Here is a 14,893-nt window from a genome sequence, read left to right as displayed (position 1 = left end):
TCTGATATTCGAAGGAATTCATACCTATACAAACAGCAGCAGTGACTGTCACGCTTCCTATCGAATGATTGAATCAGGGAAGAAGCTTATGAGTAAACACTGAGCGGGGTCGAGAGAGAGAGAAAAAAAGAAAATTCTAAGAAAAAAGCAACATTAAAACGGAAAAAGAGATTATTCGAGAAAAACTAAAAAAATCAAAAAGAGAAAATTCGAGAAAAAAGCAAAAAACAAAAAAAAAAAAGGGAGAGAGAGGGACGAAAGAGAGCAAAAGAGAGAAAATTTGAGAGAAAAAAAAAAGAAAATTCGAGAAAGATAAAAAAAGAGCAAAAGAGAACCACCACTTCCTGCATACAGTAATTTCATCAATAGCAACCAGCTCCCTTTTCAATACAATTGCACCGAATCATTTGGTCATCTGCATTGATCGTGTTCATACAAACGTACTTCATAAAATATCCTAATTATACAGGCATTATCGACCCAGACAAAACGCTCTGACCAATCTTTTCGCAACTTAAAAGTTACGGAAAGCAAAGTTGGCTCAACCATCTTTAAAATATGTCAATTTGGGCTTCTCCAGATCTTAGTAGTGCGTTCAAAAGCGCACCCTTTTCACAGGTCTTACTGCCTTTTTCTTTCCCACCATCCTGTGAGTCCTTTCTTGAGTAATTAATCCCATCATCCATCGCAAGAATACCACCCTGTGGTGGGGATGTAAGAATACTACCACCGTAGTTCCTGCGTGTCGTAAAAGGCGACTAAAAGGACAGCTGCTGCCTTGCAGTCTTCCTTTTAAGTAAAAGGCTAGGCCCATCCCCAATAACAGTGAAAACTGCGGCCTTGCAGGTGGACTTTTCAGTCAAAGGCGAGGCCCACCGCCAATAACTGTAGTTGATGACAGCAAGGGCATGCGGTCGTAAAAGCCCCTTTGCCAAATAATAAACCATGCATGATGTTGTAAGGAAAGGCACATCAGGCAACCAACCCCTTAGTGTAGGGATAACGGTGGGGAAGAAGAAGAAGAATTAGAAGATGAAGTAGAAGAAGAAGATCCATCGCAAGAATGATCACTTAGCATGAATCGTCTATTTTCATTTCTTAGCATCCATTCATTTTCAGCCTTCCTCTTCCTGACATTTACTTTTAATTGCCTCCTACTGCACACACTTGCCGATTTTTTTTTTTTTTTTTTTTTTTTTACCAGTCTCAGCATCTCCTCTTTACCGTCAATCAACACTCAATCATCGGAAAACATCATTCACTCACAATATATTGGCTATTTTCCTACTATCTCGCCTTACCTTTTCCACCATTTCGTGGGCAAATATATATATATATATATATATATATATATATATATATATATATATATATATATATATATATAGGTATATATATATATATATATATATATATATATATACATATATATATAATCTGTGTTCATATATATACATACATATAAAGAAGAGCTACAAAAAGATACTCAATTGTTGTATATATAATTTAATATCAAACTAGACCATCCCATGCACACACAGACACAGACACACACACACACGTATATATATATATATATATATATATATATATATATATATATATATATATACATATATATATTGTGTGTGTGTATATATATATATATATATATATATATATATATATATATATATATATATATAAAACAGCCACGCAAAAGATAGCCTACACTTTTGTTGGAAATGTAATCCTATACCAAACTAGACCAACACCCCTTTCTCACCAGCCCATGCCTTCTTACTAGAGCTTCATCTATATCATGCAAGACTCTTCCGTGCTCTGAAGAATCTACCATCCTCTCTCTACATATTTTTTTTACCTTCTACTCTGCATCTCTATTCGTTTCATACATAAGAATCCTCTAGGTAAATGATTGCTATGTGGGTATTTTCCTTTATTTTCAAACTTCAATCGCAAATCCAAAATTATCCTTCAGTTCTTCACTGTTTTTTTTTTTTTTTTTTTTTTGTATGGTGCTTTTACGTTGCATGGAACCAGTAGTTATTCAGCAACGGGACCAACGGCTTTACGCGACTTCCGAACCACGTCGAGAGTGAACTTCTTCCACCAGAAATACACCTCTCGCTCCTCAATGGAATGGCCGAGAATCGAACCCGCGACCAATCGAGGTGGGACGCCAACACCATACCAACCACGCCACTGAGGCGCTTCTTGGTTTCATCCAGCCTTCGGGCATCTGTTTTATTTGTCTGCGGTCTACAGATCAGCTACTCGTCCCCTTTAATACTTTTACTCTCTTAGGTCATGATACCAAGATATGAAACTCACAGCAGGATCAAGACCACAGTGTTTCATAGTATACCATCGCTGCTAACACAAACACAAACATACATACATACATACTACATACATACATACATACATATATATATATATATATATATATATATATATATATATATATATATGTATGTATGTATGTATGTATGTATGTATGTAGATGTATGTATGTATGTATGTTTGTGTTTGTGTTAGCAGCGATGGTATACTATGAAACACTGTGGTCTTGATCCTGCTGTGAGTTTCATATCTTGGTATCATGACCTAAGAGAGTAAAAGTATATATATATATTATATATATATTAGATATATAATATATATGATATACATTAGATCTATATATAATATAAATTATAATAATGCGTGTGAGTGCGCCTCCATGTGTATTATTGATTTAATACATATATAACCAACAGTTTAATTAGAAAAGAAAGAGAACGACAACAAAGGAGAATACCGAAATAAAGCTTACATGAGTAGGCCCTATTTTTTTTTTTTTCTTATGTTTTCTATAGTTTCGTTTCAAACTCTTCGCATTTTCCACTTTCTTATAGAAGGCATCGAGAATTTCTGAAACATACGTTGGTTTCGATATAGAAATGTGATATTCACGAACTTTCTTCTTGAGTACTGGCTAATTAAAAAGAATACATGAAGTTCAGTTAAAAAGAGTTTTAACGACTTCATAAAATTAAGAACCATCATCAAGATCGTAGGAAAAAAACTATCTAAAGGAGATTATCAAGGAGAGCAATTGTAGAGGAAAATAGACTTACATTTCCTTCAGAGTAATGTGCGAATAACTACCTAAAAGGATTTCAAGGTGAAAAACATTTTCCAGCACATATATAAGACCCACTCCAACTGGTGCTCTGAAATAGTTCCAGTGTTTAAATGTGCAGTTTGCTGTAACTTCTATTTAGGATTTACCAGTAGGTTCCACACTGCAGGAATAGGCGGGAAAAGCTACGGAGAAAAAAAAAAAAAAAAAAAAAAAAAAAAGTGATCCAGATCCGACCTCCATGTTACTCGGCGCGTGCTTAAATCTACAGTCAAATAGCGCCTTGTTTCACCAACGGAAATGAAAACATTTTTATTGTCATACATAAATCATAAATATCCTATCCTAAAATTCCTGTATCTTTAAGTCAACGCGAAACACCTTTATCCGACCTTTTTAGGCTTTTCCATAGGGCTTTCCTACTACCCCAACAAGAACAGCAGCATCGAACAACAAAACCAACAACATGCGAAAAAGGCGTCAACCGTTAAACTTAGTTAAACTGAGAATAATTACCCACTGTGTTCAAAGGAAGATATCTGTTTGAAATTAGAATTGCAGGATCTTTTAGTGAAGTCCTAAAACCTGTTCTAAACAAGGTGACCACGAATATCCCTTTTGAATTGTTTAACTATCTACAGTTATATCAAATCTCTGAATATATTTCATATCTTGAACCATTTTACCTTACTAATATGTACTGTGCGCCAATAATAATAATAATAATAATAATAATAATAATAATAATAATAATAATAATAATAATAATAATAATAATAATAACAAATCACTTGTTAATGAACAGCATTTGCCAAAGTCTCATTTAAAGCCTACTTTACATTCTCCGACTGTCATACTATTACAAACATTTACTATTTAATACTCGATAAAGTGATGAAAACAAACGTACAAGGTTTTGTTAACACAAACAAAAACAGGTCACAGTCAAGACTCCCAGGTTAATGGTTTTACAGAGGATTAAACTAGACAGAAAACAGACCTCGGAGGACAGTTGAAAAAATGCATGAATGCAATGAAGGCTGGAATTCAAATTCTCAGTTGAAAAAGCAGGTGGGTCTGGGCTTTGGAGAGAGAGAGAGAGAGGTAGGAGGAAGAGATGAGACCGAGAGAGACGAGAGAGAGAGAGAGAAGAGATAGAGAGAGAGAGAGAGAGAGAGAGAGAGAGGAGAGAGAGAGAGAGAGATGTGGGGTCAGGTGGGAGAAAGAATCCCCCAGGACACCAGCTGCATTAGGAAAAGGAGCAGAATATAAAATGGCATCTAGGAAAGGCAGAATTATCAAACCGGAAGTTGTTGATGTCGAGTGGGGAAGGAGTGAAACCATATGAGGAAGTTTCTTCAAGCCAACACTGCTTCGCAACAGACCTTTTCAGTGGCTTTACAAATGTCAAGCAATGCCATGAAGTCTTGAAAGTTCTCGAACGAAGGTAACTGGACGTAATTATAAGGTAACAAAAAGCAAGATCATTATTGCAATTTGCTTTACATACGAAATTTGCGCAGTGAGGAACCATATGGGCGGATTCCAGAAGTTTACCTACGAAGGTTTAAGTGCAGCTTCGTGTATCACAGTACAGTTCCAGGTTCCGTAAAATTTCAAATGTTTATACTCCGTACGGAAGTAGTGCCATCAGCGCACCTCAACCGGTGCACTGTAGGCGTTACTTAAGGTTCTTTGAAGCTACCCTGTGGCCTATAGCTGCAATCCCCTTTAATTCCTTTTACTACACCTCCATTCATATTCTCTTTCTTCCACCTTGCTATCTGTCTGTATGGTGTTTTTAAGTTGCGTGGAACCAGTGGTTATTTAGCAACGGGACCAACGGCTTTACGTGACTTCCGAAGCACGTCGAGAGTGAACTTCTATCACCAGAAATACACATCTCTAGCACCTCGATGGAATGCCCGAGAATCGAACTCGTGGCCACCGAGGTGGCAGGTCAAGACCATACCGATCACGCCACTGAGGCGCTTCCACCTTGCTATCCACCCTCTCCTAACAATTGTCTCATAGTGCAACTGAGATATTTTCATCCCGTTACACCTGTCAAACCTTTCGACTCTCAATTTTTCCTTCAGCGCTGAATAGCCTCATGGATCCCAGCGGTTGGCCTTTGGCCTAAATTTTATATTCTATTCTACACAAATATTTATAGTTATAAGACCTATGCTACTTTTAGAACAAAAATGACGTTGCAGACTTCAAAGACGAAGATTAAACAAGATGATTAATAACTTAATCCTCTCTAGGTAAGACTGAACTGTTGAATCCATATCCTGAATTAGCAACAGATATTCCTGTGTCATGACATTTGGAAGGCTAAATAATGCATTGCACATTGCAGGAGTTTTAGGATACGGCGACTCGGTTTAATTATTTGATTTTTACTTCTCATTAAAAGTTTCAAAAGCTTCTCGCTTCGGTGACTTTAATGAATATATTGCTATGTAAGTAACGAATTGTAGCTTTATTTTGAATTAGGGTGCAATTTTAGATTAGGATGCAATTGAAGACAAAACATATAGTGCGCTTGATGGTTACATAAAGATGCATAAATGATGTCTTGGCACTGTCAGTTACTCTCGGTACATTTGTCAGAGATCTGCAAAAAAGTTTTCTGTATAAAAGGAGAGAGAGAGAGGAGAGAGAGAGAGAGAGAGAGAGAGAGAGAGAGAGGCAATAATAGCCTGCACGATTAACATATCGGCTCAGAAATACACAATCTGAAAATCAATCACCCCACTGGTGTTAGCCTGATTAGTAAATCCTCATCTAAGCTAAATAAGCCGAGGAAAAACAATAAATACATATATTGGCAACACTTGAAGTTGTCTACAATAACAATACCACTGACAGTACTAACAACAGCAACCATAAAAGCAACGACAACAATAACTCCATTTTAAGTATATCGATTCTGACGAACAAATACCGCCATTCGACAACAAAACCACGCAACATGATGCAACTGAGCTTGAATGCAGTCAGTGCGGCGGAAGACTTTTTGAACTCTTACATTACAATACATATTTTGTTGGTCGGAATAATAAACAATACGAGTAACAAGTAACTCACAGGGATACTGGAATTGGAGCATCTAAGAACTAAGGGATTTCAGTTCACTGGAGAGGGAGAAATAAGTAAAAACTTGTGAAATCGGTAATTGATAAGGAAACTAATGAAAGAAGTGACTGATAAAGAGCCTGGGGAAATGGGTAACTGTTGAAGAAACTGGTGAAATAAGTAACTGATAAAGAACCTGATAAAATAACTGGTGAAGAACCAGATGAAATAAGTAACTGATAAAGAACCCGATGAAATAAGTAACTGGTGAAGAAGCTGATGAAAGAAGTAACTGGTGAAGAAACTGATGAAATAAGTAACTGATAAAGAACCTGATGAAATAAGTAACTGGTGAAGAAGCTGATGAAAGAAGTAACTGGTGAAGAAACTGATGAAATAAGTAACTGATAAAGAACCTGATGAAATAAGTAACTGGATAAGAAGCTGATGAAAGAAGTAACTGATGAAGAAGCTGATGAAATAAGTAACCGATGAAGAAACACATGAAATAAGTAACTGGTGAAGAATCTGATTAAAGAAGTAAGGATAAAGAACCTGACGAAATAGGTAACTTCTGAAGAAACTTGTAAAATAAGTGAAAGCTGATGAGAAAACTGCTGAAATAAGTAAAAAAAAAAAAACTATGAAACATGCAACTGATGAAAGAAATGGTGAAATACGGAAAAACATGAATTAATTAACGGATGAAAAAGTTATGAAAGTATAAAAATTCATTAATTAAATAACCGACGAAAAGATTATGAAATAAGTAAAAGCTGATGAAATAAGTTGCAAAATAAGTAAAAATTTATGAAATAAGTAACTGATAAAAAAACTGGCGACATCAATATAAACTGATGAAAAAAATGGTTACATAAGTAAAAACTTATGTATCAAAAAAATCTATAAGTAAAAACTTATGAATTAAGTAAATGCTGAAAAAATGATAAGTCTAAGCTGATGGTTTTACATAAGTAAAAACTTATGTATAAAAAAATTATATAAGTAAAAACTTATGAATTAAGCAAACGCTGAAAAAATGATAAGTCTAAACTGATGAGATAAGTAACTGATGAAAAAACATAGTGAAATAAATAAAAACCGATGAAAGCGAACGGCAAAATAAGTAAGATTTGATGAAATGATTATGAGTGTGTGATGAAAACAAATGGGGGAAATAACTGAAAACTGACGAGGAATCTGAAGATAATGAACCTCCCATTATCATGTTTCCGATATCTAGTGGAAACGGCCGACCTATAGCTAGTATTTAACTGACCCATGAACTTGAAGACGGGCCAATTGAATTTAGGCCAAAGGCCAAGCACTGGGACCTTTGAGGTCATTCAACGCTGGAAAGGAAATCGAGAGCAGGTTGGTTTGAAAGGTGTAGAAGAATGAAAACCTCGCTGTTGCACTAAGAAATAATTGTTATGAGAGGGTGGATGACAAGATGGAAGAGATAATATGAACGGGGTTACAGTAAAAGGACGAAAGGGGTTGCAGCCAGAGGTCGAAAGCACGCTGCAAAGAACCTTAAGTAATGCCTACAGTGCACCGTATGAGGTACAATAATGGCACTACACCCCTACGGGCGTTGAAGATAGGCCAAGTTTTTTCGAGCTCTGAAAAAAATCTTTGAATTTTCAATTGAGCTGTGACCTTGAAAAATGAGTCTAAGGGGAAACAACTCCGAAAAAAACCAGCAGTAACTAATAATATGTTCCACCACTTCAAGCAAAAAAATAGATAAATAAAAAAATAAAAAAATAAAGCAATATCCTATGGTCAAAATCAGACACATTCTGAAAAAAATACTCACCAAAACCCTAAGTTACCTATCAGTCAACTTTCATGTCTGATGAAATGAAAGATTGACTTTTAAATGAACCTTTGAACTTGAACAGCTGGTTAAGGCGAAAAAAGCTTTAAACAATACTCAAATATAGTGAAAAAAATTCAATTACTTTCAATATTTACATAAACTTGTGACCTTGTCAAAATAAGGCTAGTGTCGGAATGATCAGTGAAATATCATTACCGAATCAGAGAAAAACATGGGAACAATAATAATAATAATAATAATAATAATAATAATAATAATAATAATAATAATAATAATAATAATAAAAAGAGGCATGATTCAGTGGCAAAAGCCCTCCACTGGAGACTGTGCAAGAAACATCAGCTACCTTGCAGTAATAAGTGGTACGAGCACCAACCTGAGGGAGTGATAGAAAACGATCAGGCAAAGATCCTCTGGGACTATGGTATCAGAACAGGTAGGGTGATACGTGCAAATAGACCAGACGTGACGTTGATTGATGAAGGCAAGAAGAAAGTATCACTCATTGATGTCGCAATACCATGGGACACCAGAGTTGAAGAGAAAGAGAAGGAAAAAATGGATAAGTATCAAGATCTGAAAATAGAAATAAGAAGAATATGGGATATGCCAGTGGAAATTGTACCCATAATCATAGGAGCACTAGGCACGGCACGATCCCAAGATCCCTGAAAAGGAATCTAGAAAAACTAGAGGCTGAAGTAGCTCCAGGACTCATGCAAAAGAGTGTGATCCTAGAAACGGCGCACATAGTAAGAAAAGTGATGGACTCCTAAAGAGGCAGGATGCAACCCGGAACCCCACACTATAAATACCACCCACTCGAATTGGAGGACTGTGATCGAGCAATTTAATAATAATAATAATAATAATAATAATAATAATAATAATAATAATAATAATAATAATAATAATAATAATAATAATAATAATAATAATACAGGTTTTATTGAAAATAATGGCTACTTCAGCCGCGTTTGTTTTGTACAGAAGTTTCTCTATTCTTCATATCACGGACTCTCCTTCTGTAGTACTCAAATTGGTTATTAAAACGCCAAATGGGGGATTCATGTAAAAAAAACATGGGATTTGTCAAACTGAATATATCATACAAAATGAAGTACAAATTGAATGTTAATTAAGATCCAATTTGTACTGCATTTTGCATAATATATTCAGTTTGACAAATACCACGTTTTTTACATGAATCCCCCATTTGGCGTTTTAATAGCCAATTTCAGTGCAGAAAAAATAAAACCTGTATTAATGAAGGTCTTCTTCCAGCAAATAATAATAATAATAATAATAATAATAATAATAATAATAATAATAATAACAGCTTTTGATACCGCTGAACAATAATAAAATGACAAAATAATAAACCAAACCAAAAATGAGCATGATTAAAAATTGCATGCTTTATGTGCATGTCTATGAAAATTAATGCACATGCAAAGATAACCATATCCGCTCCAACCGATACGCCTGTCCGGATTTATAGGTTACTATATGTTTTAGGCATAATGCCAAGTACTAGGGCAACTAAGGCCATTCAGCACTGAAACGGAAATTGACAGTAAAAGGTTTGAAAGGTGTAACAGGAGGAAAAACTCAAAGCAGTTGCACTATGAATCAAGTGTTAGGGGAGGGTGGAAAGTAAGATGAAGAAAGAGAGTATGAAAGAGGTACAGTAAAAGGAACAAAAGGATACGTCTGTCCGGTGCAAGCAATCGAGCGAAGCGCAGTACTTTTCTTTACATAAAATCAATTCAAGGAAGAAATGAGGAAAAAGGAGGAAAGGAAACAAAAAGAACAAAACGTTTGGCAAGCGAACGTCTCTTCAAAGAGGCAACGCAGCCTCAATATTAAAAAGAGTCAACGAGTACATCAGTCGCGCATTGGCAGCACTTCTACAAACAAAAGACGGCGGCGGGTGAACCTATGAATGGTGCTGTAAACAAAAACAAACAAACAACAGAGAGAGAGAGAGAGAGAGAGAGAGACAGAGACAGAGAGAAAAGTAAAAAATGCGCCGAAGTCTTTTCGGCGCAACCGAGTTGTCTGTCCGGTGGTGGCCTCAACCACGGCCCATAAAACTCTTAGCCGCAGCCCATGAAACCTAACCACGGTCCGGTGGTGGCCTATGTTGTTAGTACCTACAGCGTTGCCAAAAGTATGATTATGGCTAACTTTAACCTCAAATAAAATAAAACCTACTGTGGCTACAGGGCTGCAATTTGGTATGTTTGATGATTGTAAGGTGGATTATCAACATACCAATTTGTAAGCCTCTATAGCCTCAGTAGGTTTCAAGATCTGAGGGCGGACAATGGTTTTAACAGAAAACTAAAAAATAAAAGCACTTTGGCTAAAATGAATGTCGTTGGCAGCTGCTGAGCTTAGACTGCTTAGATGTTTAAAATCGTTATTTAAAGCCTAGTGCAAACGCAGAATCCTTCCAGTTCATTGCAAGTACATTCTTATGTGGCGTTAATGAGCATAGTTTCAAAGAATTCTCTCAAAACAAGGTTATTAATTCAATATTCCTCGTAAACCAAATGTGTATCCAGTAAACCCTAGATTCCCCTTATAAAGATATGACATCGGATAAGCAGATGTAAACTCTATTTCATATATATATATATATATATATATATATATATATATATATATATATATATTATATGTGTGTGTGTGTGTGTGTGTGTGTGTGTGTGTATATATATATATATATATATATATATATATATATATATATATATATATTAGTTGTTCCATTCTAGATTTGATATAAATATAAATATATATATATATATATATATATATATAATATATATATATATATATATATATATATATAAATGCATATGCGTATATACTGGAGCATAATTCCATTCTGGATCTACTGTAGCCCTGATGAATGCCATGAATGAATGACAGAAACAGATGTAGGCATAGGGGCATAAAATAAGGCACAACAATCTCTGTCTTTCCCCTCAGAGTTTTGGCATTGAAGATAAAGAGAACTTATAAGATTAGGCGGGTGGTGTCTTAAAATAGTGAACTCCGCGTGGGCATCGGAATTCAGTGAGAAATATGCCCTAATAGCATGTATATGTATTGTATATTCTAATTATATATATATATATACCCTAATATTAATCCCTATAGATAATATAGATAATTAATATATAGACATTAACTCATGAACTCCCTACTACACACCACCACAAGTATAAAAATAAGAAACTGAGTGTAAGTTCCGACCGGTTTCGACTCTATTTTCGAGCCACTAACCCAGGACTGATAAATAGTGGTATAAATCCCCATATATATGCTAGATGGACAATACGGACATACATACCAACCATTGGGGTGTGTGTATTATATATATATAATATAGTATATATATACTATATATATATATATATATATATATATATATATATATATATATATATATGTATATAATAAGCGAATACCACGGAAAAGTGACCGGCAGAAGGTACTGACCTTCTACTTATCAATTTCCTGCGGTAATCGCTCTACTATACAGAAGTCACATGCATCTACTGTGATTTTTTTAAGGTTTTATATATAATTATATATAATTCCAAAGCAATTATTTTCTCTCCAAGGGCATAATCTATCAGTGAGTAGATTCCGTATAAATTCGTATTGCAAATGGGATGATGTTGCAAACAAATACCCACGGCCACTCTTATTGCACCCAGACAACAGAGATAGGCTAAGTCATCGTCAGGTATTATTTCGGGTAACTTGAATGGCATACAGCCATCACAAGTCCACGAGTTCATCATCATGTGCACTGTTATATACAGATTCGCTTATAGCTGTGTATTTATAGAAAATACCCATCAAATAAAAGGAATGTCTTGCAAATACTGAAAAGTGCGAATACTAAAAGTTTTGTGTTTATGTCTTATGATGCTAACGAGATAAAAGTTTAAACGAACAACTTCTTAAGTTAATTTTTCTTGGTGTTGCAAATATTTCATATTTACGTACATGCAACATGCCGCATTATTATCAGAGCAGTGTAAACAGATTCAAAATGAAGGCTCTAACAGTGAGTAAACTTCCGGCATCGCAAAGGACTCCACCAAGTGGCTCTGGATAATTTTGTTTATTAGTGATAAAATCACTTGTTACCCCTCAAAGTTCAAGTCTTCTGATGCATTCAACCGCCGTTTTCTTTATTCATAACTCCCAGGCGACAGTATACAACGCTGAGTTATTTTAGTTCGAAAGTCCCTAACTCCAACCAAATTATCTTTTTTTTTTTTTAGTTGCCATGGCAATAGACTAACGTACAAACAAACTAACAGGTTTGAAATCACAACGGTGCTAAATTCAACCGGGATGTCTGAACAAGCTTTTCGAAAGCAAACATGGGTATACACACTAATAAACTAGAAGAGACAGTCGTCGATATGGTAATTTGAAAATTGGCCGTTATCGTAGAAAAAAAATCTGACATATCCAAGTTTCTATAATACAGAGTAAAGCGTTTAAAGGCATATGGAAAGGGAGCATAATTAATTACGTGAAAGAAAACTACAAAAGATAAAATGAAGCACAGCACATGGAGCAACAAAGAATACATTATAAAATAAACAGAACGCTGTTAACTAGCGAACACTGAATATAATTTTTTAAATTAATTAATTTCAAACTTAGAGAAATATTCACAACACTCTACCTGAGCAGTAAAAGTGTATGAATTGTTCCATACCGACACATCTTTCTCCATACACCACTCTTTACCCTCAAGGATAGGCCTATGAACACATACATATTCATAGATAGTACATACATACTATACGGGCGAATGTAATGGTGCTATTAGAGGGCAAAAATATTTGTGAAACCTAGAAAACGACGTGAAATTGCTGCTTTTTCGCTCTTGCCTTTTCCCTGCAATTACCCAATTCATTTCGTTAACTGTACCTAGTTTGTTAATTCTTTGGTAACCATTCGGTCCATATATACTTTATATTGATATATAAAACGCATGTCTTTATACATACATACATAGTATATATATATATATATATATATATATATATATATATATATAGTATAGAACTCACGCAGCAACACCTTCCCTTATTAAAAATTTTCTGTAATCATTTGTTAATGGGTTAACGTGGCCTTCCTGGCCAGCTGTAATTTGTAGCAACAGCTTATTCACACAATTTATACACATACATACATGCATACATACATACATACAAATATATATATATGTATATAATATATATATATATATATATATATATATGTGTGTGTGTGTGTGTGTGTGTGTGTGTGTGTGTGTGTGTGTGTGTGTGTGTGGAGATGCATAAGTGCACAGGTGCGGTGAGTGCCGACGAACACATGGAGAAAATCATACCTGCTTATGGACACAAACACGCTAACAAAAGCGCACACACACGCGTACACACGCCGATATAATATATATATATATATATATATATATATATATATATATATATATATATATATCTATATATACATGTGTGTATGTATATATGTGTCCATGTTGATCACTTATCCATTAACGCGAGAGAAAGAGAGGGAGAGCGAGAGAAAGGTCAATATAGCTAACTTACCTTCCAAATAGTGTTGTGAAGCATCTTGTTGTGTGATGGCATCCTTTGGCGAATGGCATTTAAGCTGACGAACATACGAACTCACACTTAACACTTTCATAGATTGCGCTCTGGCATACTTTGACACATATAACACAACAAATAAATTTCGGGGTAATTCCACCTCAACACTGCATTGATACCCTGCACAAATTTTACGGCTTGAATCGAGCAATCAATCGGTCACACACAACAAACATCTTTCTATCTGTTTTCCTCTTCTTTCATGAGCCAGAAGAACCAATATTCACCAATTAGCTGCCATGTGTTCCAAGCGAATCCTGTCACCGATACAATTGCAGGATCCAATGGCTCTGTACACTACTGCCTTGCCTATTCCACCTTTAATTCGGGAATGATAATATTAATACGTCAGCGAGCAGCCACCTCCACCGATCGACGATCCATATCCCACACTGGCACTGGCAACGACATACCTTCGGCTCGAGGCACAGACAAACTAAGTCATCAGGCACGTCTGTTGTGTTCTAAGGCAAACGTGTCACTTTAACAATTCATAGACTGATCTGGAAGGTTGCCTCTTCGTTCTTATCTGGAGAATTTCACTGAAAATATGAACGGCAATCTATCGACAACCTTGACGAAGGGTTAATGACGAGAGAGAAGGTACACATAATCTCCTGCAGAATTGGAATTCAGCTGAGTGTGAATGCGCGTGTTCTCTTCACTCACCGCTACTGACTCACTCACGACGACCACCAGAGAAGCAGGGTTGCCAACGAAGGCAAGCCTGCCACCCACCCACCCTGCAAATGCAACAGGGGAGGGGCAATGAAACAACAAGAGGTTAAAGCCATTACATTTCTCTTTGTTATGTGCCTCATAAACAAGACATACGAAATGGACGTCCTTCTCAGCCATCATTTTACTCAAGTTTCGTGTGCTTCTACAATGCAACGCCGGCTGAAGGGCATTTATGCATAAACAATCAACTTTCCATTGCACAGACACATACAGAGCCATTTCACATCCATAGGATAATCGAACTAATACAAGCCAGAGTATAAACATACGTACATATAACTGTATGTATGTATGTTTATACATATACATACACACACACACACACACACACACATATATATATATATATATATATATATATATATATATATATATATATATATATATATGTATATATAA

The 14,893-nt window shown here is 35.5% G+C and overlaps 1 protein-coding gene across 1 annotated transcript in view; it reads right to left on the bottom strand.

Annotated features, from left to right (window-relative positions):
* Positions 1-14,437, bottom strand: part of LOC135220897 (trichohyalin-like) — a 256,724-nt gene extending 242,287 nt beyond the window's left edge. The window contains exon 1 of the mRNA XM_064258510.1: positions 13,691-14,437. Coding sequence (XP_064114580.1) covers positions 13,691-13,790 — 100 coding nt within the window. The 5' untranslated portion in view covers positions 13,791-14,437. The remainder of the gene's footprint in view (positions 1-13,690) is intronic.
* Positions 14,438-14,893: the final 456 nt, after the last annotated feature.

This window comes from Macrobrachium nipponense, chromosome 2 (assembly GCF_015104395.2).
Source record: "Macrobrachium nipponense isolate FS-2020 chromosome 2, ASM1510439v2, whole genome shotgun sequence".
Lineage (NCBI taxonomy): Eukaryota > Metazoa > Arthropoda > Malacostraca > Decapoda > Palaemonidae > Macrobrachium > Macrobrachium nipponense.
This window is presented reverse-complemented; position numbering and strand designations above follow the sequence as displayed.